Source organism: Buceros rhinoceros, unplaced genomic scaffold (genome assembly GCF_000710305.1).
Source record: "Buceros rhinoceros silvestris isolate BGI_N320 unplaced genomic scaffold, ASM71030v1 scaffold6815, whole genome shotgun sequence".
In the NCBI taxonomy this organism is placed as follows: domain Eukaryota; kingdom Metazoa; phylum Chordata; class Aves; order Bucerotiformes; family Bucerotidae; genus Buceros; species Buceros rhinoceros.
In genome coordinates, this window is record NW_010411073.1 from 46,310 (window position 1) to 56,701 (window position 10,392).

At 47.4% G+C, this 10,392-nt stretch overlaps 1 protein-coding gene across 1 annotated transcript in view; it reads right to left on the reverse strand.

The window, feature by feature from the left end:
- The window catches only part of MDGA1 (MAM domain containing glycosylphosphatidylinositol anchor 1), a gene marked incomplete at both ends in the record, with an annotated part of 47,530 nt that overhangs the window by 28,552 nt on the left and 8,586 nt on the right, over positions 1 to 10,392 (reverse strand). The window contains 3 exons of the mRNA XM_010135861.1: positions 2,422 to 2,751; positions 3,153 to 3,422; positions 8,502 to 8,634. Of these exons, the coding sequence (XP_010134163.1) occupies positions 2,422 to 2,751; positions 3,153 to 3,422; positions 8,502 to 8,634 (733 nt within the window). The remainder of the gene's footprint in view (positions 1 to 2,421; positions 2,752 to 3,152; positions 3,423 to 8,501; positions 8,635 to 10,392) is intronic.

Here is a 10,392-nt window from a genome sequence, read left to right on the forward strand (position 1 = left end):
GCTGACAGCAGTGACACTAGGATTGGCACTTCCATAAGGGCCCCATATTTTGTTTCCAGTTCAATCAAAGTTTAGAACTACAGAAGCTGTAACAAGCTGGTCTGACCAGTGTTAGCTCAATCCAACTCCAGCGAAGCACAGTGTGCCGCAGTAAGTGCCCACGTTACAGCCCACAGCTGCTTTACACGCGTATTGACAATGGCTCCAGCCCAACCTCCCTCTGCAGTGACTTCCCCGTGCAACACGGAGACCACATTTTCAATTTGCAGGTCTCCTGTGTGGCAGGGGAATTTCATCACACCCTGTCCCGCACAGCATGAAGGGATGACAGCACTCTCGGCATCTGACGCTGCCAGCAGCCGCTCACCTGGCGAGAGGCAATTTTCTCCATGGGGAAAAGCTGTAAATTGCATTTGAAGTTGTTTTGTTTTTTTTTTTTTTTTTATTAAAGCTATCTCCCCTGAGCTGCTCGGTGTGGGCAGCCACCTTGGAAAGCTCAGACTTTGCTCGGTGAGGGAATCATGGAACCACCCGCTGCAAGTTTTTTTTTTTTTTTTTTTTTTTTTAATTAAAGCTATCTCCCCTGAGCTGCTCGGTGTGGGCAGCCACCTTGGAAAGCTCAGACTTTGCTCGGTGAGGGAATCATGGAACCACCCGCTGCAACACTCCTACTCTGACCCTGTGATCTAGGGAAAACCTGCTGAGTTTTTATATGGGATCCACGTGTCGATGGTGGCTCAATGCTGTTTGTGGAGATGGCACGTGCCTTGGCCACTGCATGGACAGCCACTCCAGCAGGGATGGCCGTTTTCACTCCCTGGATCACAAAGTGGTCCTGCTTGGCCAGGCTGTCAAAGAGCAGTTTCAAAGCACCCCAGGCTTCTCTCCTACTTGTCCCCACCAGCAGCATCCACAAGAACATGTGACACTCGCCTTCCACTAGCCAGGCCAGAGCACGGGGCAGCCTGCCACCACAGATACCTTTCAAGCGGCAACTAGCTGGTGCTTGGACCAACACCTGTGCCAATAGATGCTGCGTAACCTTTTGGTGGGATCATCCACAGTCTCCCAGCCCCTCGAAGACTCCTGCCCTTGCAGTCTTAAACACAACTACACTCTGCCCTCTAGTGATCTTGGGCAAAAGAGATTGCTCCTAGCAGCAGCAGGTACACAAGTCCAGGAGGGCCGGCTTTGCACCAGGATTAGGGTGTCCCCCTGTTTTTGTTCCCTGATTGGTACAACACGGTTGCTGTCTGTTGGCATGGAGAGAGTCCTACTTTCCAGGGCTACTAGCGGAAAGCGTTTCGTAGGTCCGTAGCATGGTCAGGGCTCAATCTTCAGGCTCCTAACAAGCACTGGGAGCAGTCCCATTTGAAGAAGGCTGGACCCAGCATCTCTGCTGGGAGACAGGGGCTTCCCAAAGCATCAAAAGCAGTCACAGCACTTTCTCCTGGGTGTGGGGGTGGAGGTAGGTGTGTGCGTGCGTGCACGTGCGTGTGTGTGTGAAGCAAGCTACATTCAGATTCAAGACTGAGACTAGCCTGGCCAGTGGACCCAGTACAAACAGGGACCGAGAAGAAACTTTTCATGAAGGTCCAAGGATAAAATCTGTGGGCAGTGCGTCCCCTCAGGAGTCCTCAACAGATTACTAGTACAATGCTGCCTTGTGCTGTACCCTCAAGGTCCTTGAAAGAGAGCAAGATGACATGGATGTACGGAGAGCAGAGCTGGACCCATCACTTCTCCAGAAACAAAAAGGCAGCCCCAAGACCATGTATTTCAGTCCCCAAGGTGACTGACCAAGCGTCTCCTCACCAAGCCATGGGGTGAAGTTTTGACCCTTATTTTAAAGGGGAGAGGCATTTATAACACTTGGACTCTTACTGACTTTGCAATTGCAATTCAACAAACTTTAAAGCTCTTCACAGAATTTGCTATGAGAAATGATACCACTCTCCTGGCCACAGCTCTGAAAAAAGGGTCATTCCTCGTAAGTAATACCTAAGAGAGGAAAGAGCAGCTTTCTTTATCTTCTACTTCCTTCTAAGCAAGGTACATTTGAATTTTGGTGAAACATCCTCTTTCTTTCTTCACAGTTTGGAGTCTTTGAACAATCACACTCTAAACCTGCCTGTGTAACTTCGACTGAATAGCACTTCGGACTTTTCATAGCGAGAAATCATAAAGGAGCATTTGCTTGACGTGTTACACATCTGGCAGACATCTGGCTAGCTACAGGCTGTAGCTAGCAGCCATCTCCACTCTCAGCCAAATGCTTGCTTGAGGATGTGAGACTTTTCCCCACTGGAATTTAAGACGCTCCTGTGAGATCCTTCAAAAAAGCCAGAGGCATGGGGGTGAGGGGCAGCTAGTGATGCCAGCCACTCCTCTGAGGTTCCCAGTTGCCACAGAGCAACTCACCTGTCTCTGAGGAGATGTTCACCTCCACGCTGAGGTCAGGAATGGGTGCCCCCTGGAAGGTAGCCACACACAGGTAGGTGCCATAGTCACTGAATCTCAGGTCAATAATCTCCAAGCTGCAGGTCACAGGTGGGAGCTCAGGGTCATTCCGGGTGATGAGCAACCGGTCTGAGAACCTGGCTGGTTTCCCATTCTTGTACCAGGAATAGACAACCTTTTCCTGGGGAACAGCATCTACATGGCATGATAACTTCAAGTCCTGCCCCAGCTGGATGGTCTCACTCTCTTTGATCACATCAGGGGTGATTTGGAATGTGGCATTCTTCATGGCTACGATGAACACAAGTACAAAAACAATTAGGAACAGCGAAGTGTCTTGCGTGGTACAGGACAACAGCTCTTTGCTCCTCAAGAAGGCAGTATCTCCATGTAAAATCTGTCTGAAGACCTCCCCCCGTTACATTCCCACAGAACATCCCCAGTGGCCTCACATTTGTCAGTCTGGGATCATTCTCCAACCTGGGATAGTGCTACATCCCAGGAAGAGACTGCAAGTTACGCTAGCACAGCTGTTGGTCTGGGAGCAGAAAAACTTTCACAGGTACTTGTCCAGAATACTAACCCCTGTTATATATCACATTCACCCTCAGCTGTACAAGAGCAGCCAAGTGAAATGCGAATCTAGCCCCTCCATCCTGAAAACCCATGCTCTGAGAAAAAGAGCAACTTACACCGCACCAGCAGGTTCACTGTCTTCTTTGCTGGGTTTCCCACGTTGTTGATGGCTGTGCAATTGTAGTAGCCTGAGTCCCCTACGCGGATCCTCCAGATGGTGAGGTTGCCTCCTTGCACAAGGCTGTTGGGAGGCATTGGGCCAGGAGAGTGAGACCAAACCACCTCTGGCTGTGGGTCACCACCTGTCAGAGAGCACTGCACAGTGATGTTATCACCAGGGTTGACGACTAGTGTCTCATTGACAGACAGCTTCAGAGAAGGTGGTGCTGCAAGAGTACAAAGAGAGCCATTTCTGAGCTTGGAAAAGACCCCTCCACTTGCCACTGCTTCATACTTTCTAGGATTTGTTCTTGAAGATGGCTGGTTTGAGTAGGGAATGCTGGAGGGATCCACGAATTCATTACAAATACAAGGTGCTTGTGAACCTGAAGCATGATCATTACCATGTCTCACACGACTGCAGGATGAAGGTCATGCCTAAACCACTCCACCACTAGTGCTTAGGGCTAGGGCACAAGCTAGGTATGATATTTTAGCAGGTTCAGTGCAGGCTCTCTAGGGCTTAGAACTCAAGTCAGAAGAAAAGCCTGATGAACCCCTTCTGGAGAGGTAGGAGTGGCAGCTGGACAAAACCTGGCAGTGGAAAACCCAAGGCTAGAGGCTTCTCGACTCCTGATGCAAACAACTGCAGCAAGGCAGAAGGGCAATGGAAAGCCACTGTGGCTCTGCATTACTTAACTGTACTGCACCCAGCCCACACCTCTGCAGACACTACAGGGCTTTCTCTTCTCCCTGTGTTTAACTCCTCTGACCCTAGGCACGCCTTGCAGCACTGGAGAAATGGCTCGACTGGTAGCTTCTACTAGACTAGAGCACCTGTATCTCCCTTACTGCAACACTACTATATGAATCACAGTTCTGCTGGACAGAAACAGCACAACAGACTGAGCTCTGAGAAAGAAAAGAAAAAAGATAGAAGAACAAGAGATTAATTTTCACAAGGCAAGGGAAGTTGCAGCCATGGACTGAGTTTAGCATCTCAGGACCTCATCCAAAGCATGCTAGGAAGCTCACTGGGATGCTAGTGTTTGGTGGATGGTTCTCGCAATCCCAAGGGAATGTCAGGCAGAGCACCCAGTCACAGCCTGGTCCTTCTGCTTGACTGCCAGAGCTCCACTCTGATGGAGGGGTGAAGGACAGAGGAGCCTGCTTGAACCCAACAGCCATTTGTGTTGAAGGACAGGTGGGATTAAACCACTCCTCCCATACAGAGTTGCCACCCCAAAAAGGAGTTTCAGGGGAGGTCTACCATTAAAAAAGGACCTCAGCTATCCCATGATATGCCATTCCATCTCTCATACCCAACTAAACATCTTAGAGAGGCAAAGCCTTTGCCAGGCAACTGGCTCTTGCAGCTCAGAGCCTGACACACAGGACCAGGATCTATCTGCACTATAACAGACCATGAACAGCAATTCTCACCTGCTTTTATCTCCTTCACCCTCACAGGTGTCGAAGACACTTTTCTATAAATCTGGGGGCTATAGACCAGGTCACAGGGACTATCTCTCGTGCACTACTGAACTGAGACTGATTCAAAATGTCTAGACAACATCTTCTGCGAATACCCTAGTACTTGGTTTTGGTTTATTTTATTTCTGCACCCTTCTCACTACATCCCCCTCCAGGAACTCTTCCAAAAAACTTCCCTTTGTATTCTCTATTTCATTCCACGAACAGCCTTTAAAGCCCTTGTCAGCACCATCACTGGCTCAGTCCAGACAGCTGAGAAAGTAGCAGTCACCAGCACAAAGGTGGGGAGTGTGTTTAAAGTAACAGCCATAATAATGCAAAATAAGACATTGTTCCATATTCATGAAGCCTGATATAACAGCATCATTATTTCTGCTTCTTCTCTCCCCGGACCCCGTGTTAATGAGCTCTGCTGGATTTGTGGTAGATACCTGAATTACAGCCCATACAAACAAGGCAAGGACTGCTCTCTCCTCAGCGCCATTGCCATAATTTAGCTGCGCAACTACTGCGATATGGCTTTGGTGCACTGAATCAAAAGTCCTCTCCCTGGCCCTGGTGCATGCTATTTGTGCCGGGGGTGGCCAGCTGTGTCTAAGAAAGAAGGTGGCTCCTCTGCCACCTGAATTGGCCATTCTGAGGTCAGTGGTTGGAGTCCTTGAATTTCAGGACACCACAGCTTGCACTCAGAGCCTTTGACAGGTCTCTTTGCTGGAATCTTGGAAACACCGTGCAAGGGTTAATGGGCACCAATCAGCAAAGTACGGATTTGTATGGCCTCTCCAAACTCCACATGGTTTCACCAGAGGCTGTGAAGCCCCGGAGTCCAATAGCTCAACTCACTGTGGTAGGGCAGGACACATTCCCATCATTAACAGGCTGTCAGCTGAGTGTATCTGACACCAAATAGCTGGTCCTGCCCTCTGACACTGAACTGGTCTCAGGTTCACAGGGCACAGACAAACTGACAGATGCAGCGTCCTGCCTAGCAACTGCCATCCATTCCCACCAGAACCAGAGAAAGGCTGAGGCCAGGCTGTGTCCAGAGATGCTGCAGGCTCTGGTTAAGGTGTAGGGCTCTTGCAGTGTTTGATGTGCGCAGTCATCTTGCCCGCTTCTGGGCAAGGCAACATGGAACAGGAGTGACATGCTGGTGCAAGCACTACCTCAGGGCAGGTCATGTGTATGTGCAAGAGGGAGGCGGGGAAACTGCAAAGCTGCCATCCACACAGCTCTAGGCAGCAAGCTCCCATGATGTGCCCCAAAATGAAGCCTGTGTGGGATCCCACTTCCACTCCTGCCAGGAGGCAGAGGTTAACAGTCTGCAGACATTGTTATGCAGGAGATGAATCTCATTTATTTGTAACCTGTGGCAATCCTCTTTGTTCTTGGCTCTGAAAACCTGCTGGCAGAGTCTGCTGAGCAGCAAGGGGACCATTAAAAACAAAGAGTCGCTTTCAATTCCCTTTGAAGTCCAATTTGCTGCAGTAAAACTGCAGGAGAATTAACCTGCTGGAGTGCTTAATTTTGCAGAAATCCAGGAAGAGGAAAACGTCAGCCTGACCCTGCTGGAGCAGTTGACAACAGCCCCATGCTGAGCTGGTCTCGTGGCTCTGCAGACCCAAACTGCTGAGCTAGAGCCACACAACAGCAGGACAGGTAAGGATAAGGGGAAACCTCTTTCCCACTAAGGCTGCAGACTAAGAACCTATCCCCTTCACGCAAGGGCCAAGCTGCTAACACAGGGCTTGGGAGAAGCACATCTCCTTGCTGGAGACAACGATCTGCCCAAGGGCCACTGCCAGAGAAGCCAAAGTGTACCAGCTGAGGAAGGAGCAAATGAACTGGGAAGGGAAGGTTCCCTTGGCCTGACATGACCTGACCCCCCCAATTCCCCTCGAAGTCTGTAGTACTTGGGTCTATAAATATTTAAGAGATTGATTTCCATGCACCTCGGCAACCTTTGGGCCCTCCTGAGCTGCAAAGGCAAAGGCATCCTGAGCGAAGCTGCTCAGGATTCTGGGCACAGTGAAGGCTATGGAGGCTGCTAAAGCACGAATGCAGGAGGGAAGGAAAAGATCTATGTAAAAAAGGAAAGAATTAAAGATTTTTCTTTAAATATTTTCTCATTTATGCACAATACTACCTACAGGGCAAGTAAGCCAGATAATATTTCGTGTTAAATATACTCGTGTTATTTAACAAAAACCCTTTTCACACCGCAATGCCAGCTTCATTTTCACTGCCGGCTTTTAATACAATTTGCTAGGAACACATTTTCCACGGCCCCTTTGAGCTTGTAGTGTCAGGCTCCACTGTAGCTATGTATAAATATGCATCCATTACGAAACAACCGGAAAACAGAACTAGACGTATGTGCTACGTAGTTCAGGTTCAGAGCTTAAGTACTTAAGAAGTTGCTGTAAATTCAGCCATATCATTGGCTTATGATCTGTCTGCAATCTGAAAATACATTTTCCCATTCCCTCAAAGGGGCTGGATCGAAATGAAGGGTAGTTTCCCTGTGCTTGGTCTGTCAGGTGGGAGTAGATACAAAGACAAATTTGATTTACTAACTCTTCAAAGGTAAAGAAACAACAGGGGAGAAAGTTGTATGAAATCCCTTTCTTCATCATGATCATAAGGTAAGTCTTTAAAGAAAATACTCCAACACTCATGGTCTCATGCCGAGATAAACTCAGGTAGCGGTTTGAGTTGCTCAAGATGCGTTCAGAAATCTTACTACATAAAGGAATTTTTTTCTGACGTGAGCTACATTTCACTTTCTTAGGATAACTATTTTTCTTCTTTCTACATAAAATGATGCAACTATTGCTCAGCACCTTGGGCTCAAGTCAGAACAACAAACATAATTTATACCGTAACAACAATATCCCATCAACAGTTAGCAACATCAAAAGAGTCTTGTTTCCGCTGCACAAAGATGACACAAGGGATGCAAACTGCTTTGTGTTACATTAGAGAGGTGAATAATTCAGACAACTACAGTGTCTTTCTTTCTCATCACGGAATATGCCAGGGCTGGAAGCGATTTCCTGGCATTTACTTATTATTTGAAAATATTCAACACATGTGGGCGGCTTTTTTTTGTGGGTGTGGTTTCATTTTGTTTGTTTTTTAATGGACAGATTGCAACCAGGTCCTTACAAGTATTTGGTACACAATACTCAGTTCTGAGTCATCCACTGCAGGTCAAGCAAGAGTCACCAAACCGACTCTGTTAGCAACTGGAGGCGCACTCAAGCACTGCCAGTATAAATATCAGTGTAAAATATATTTATGGGGAAGGCACTGAAGATATCTGCTTTCCTCAAACATCAGCACCATCAAAGCACCACGGTGGGAGGTGCTGAGAGCGCAGCCCGGCAAACCAGGCTGGAGTCACACATGAATGAATTATTTGTAAAAACTTCTGCATCATCTGCCCCACTCCAGACTGCACTGAATCTATTTTTAAAGTCACTTAGAATTATAAATAAATAAAACAGTATCTGGATTAAAAACTACATAGCGCCTCAGCACCTACACGTAGCCTGTTTTAACGATCTCACGGCAGGCATGGCTAAGGCACTGACTGTCTCTACGCAGAGCTACAAGAAATTAGAGCATTCCCGGCCCCAAAACTTCAGAGTGAAGGATTTGTAATCCTAGGAGACATGTTCAAGAATGCAAGGTGCTGCGTGCCCTGGACAGGGCATGTTACCATGCTGTGACATCCTTCTGGAGGGATAATGGTTGTTGAGCAGGCCAAGGATCAGAGGGCTGCAGGGACCCTCTGTGTCCCCTCTTACCCGTGGTGTTTGTGAGCTGGAAGGTGATAGATTTGTCAGGGATGCTGCAGACGTTGCGGACGGACACCTGGCACGTGTAGCTGGCGTAATCCTGGGGCCGCAGGTTCTTCAGCTTCAGGACTTTGGTTTCACCCTGGGAGTTGGAAAAAAAGGAGGGGGGAAAAAAAAGAAAGACATAGCTTATTGCAAGTCCAAAAACTCTCTCAAAGCTTACAGATTACCAGCAGCTCCCATCAACTATGCAGCTGCACAGCTGTGCAGACTCCAAGCCCCACTAGCTCTGTATAAAGGAGACACAAAGTGTTGGCAGTGGTAACTCCACCTCCCGGATTTCTCAAAACACCCATCAAGCCATTGACATTTAACCTGAAAGACAACATTGCTGAATAGGTCTACGCGTAATTTCCTGTCAACTGCCATCAGATTCATCATGTGGAACTTGAAAAACCTTAAATGTCCCAGAACAGGCCCTGAGCTCTCACACCAAGATGTCGGCAGGAACCCAAGGGATGTCATTGGGATCTCAACATGACAAAACCAAAGGAAATCTGAGCAGATTCAAGCATTAATGCCAGTCTAAATATGACAAGTTCAACAGTTACACCGTAAAAATTTGCAGTCTGGGGGAAAAGAAAGATAACTCAGAGAAATATCCAAAGAACTACCCAAAACTTCCTTCTCTCTCTTCTCCAGATTCTAGTGGTGGTGTAAATCCAGAGTGACTGCATGGACTTTGATAGCCTTTGCTCATACTACAGTAACAAATAAACAAAATCACTCCCTGGCACTCCATTAGTTACCAGCTTGTTACAGAAACAGAATCAAGTTGTTAAATTAACAATAGATGTGTTCTGTAGATTTTTATTTATGGAATGTAGAAAGCTCCCAGATGCATCCTGTGGTTTGGACACCCAACTACTCGTATGTCTTCCCACGAGAGCTTGTCACTTGTGTTTGTCTAAATGCCTTTCGGAGAAACCATTCCATAATTGCCTGCAAACGTGAGAAGGTGCCAGCATGACAAATCCTCTTGAGGACAATCTCAAGGGACTGGACGATGAGCTCAGGCACGCTAATATGCAGAGAACAAGCATCTGAATCGAGTAAATTACAATGAAAAATACCTAGGAGACCAATAACCCTGTGAAGGTCCTGTCCCCTGAAATTTATTGCTATGCCACACAAATGACGGCATTTATAATGTGCACGTCAACTATTTACTTACAGGGTCGTATATATCCTGTTTATTGATTAGTAAATGTTGGGTAAACGTGTATAAACCTTCCGTGCAAATAAGTTTTAAAAAGATTAAACAGTGAAGTCTTCACCTCCTTTTTAATATAAAACCTATCCAAACCTGACACAGACGCCAGCACATCTCTAAGATAATACTACAAACCGCTGCAAAGGGTGCTTTGTTAAATCTAGTGCATTTGAGCTCCAGCAATATTTTCCCTCCCAATAGTGTTGCAGAGGTGTGTTTTTGTTAACTTCAACTCCTACCAATCCAAACTCACAGGTTTACGTTGGTGCTAAGGAGAGGACTGTAAGGGCACGCCTGCGTGAGCGCAGCAGTCCTGACACCCCCTCTCAGAGCTGGGAACAACCCATCATAATGGGAACGTAGCCTGCCAGGAGCTACAGGGTGCTGGGTCATTTACACATTGGTGCTGCGACATGGTGCGTGCAAAATTCCAGATGCCTTTCTTAGCTGAAGAAAATGTCTCAAGTCCTAAGACATTCTCTCGTTAAGCAATGTCTCCTGGTAATTACACTGAGCTTAGTGAAAGCTGGAAGAGCCCACTGAGGCTTCCTCTAAGGCCAGGGATGTCCTGGTTGGACGCCACAGAGCACTGGACTAAACAAAACTCTCTTCAGCGCCCAACAGCAG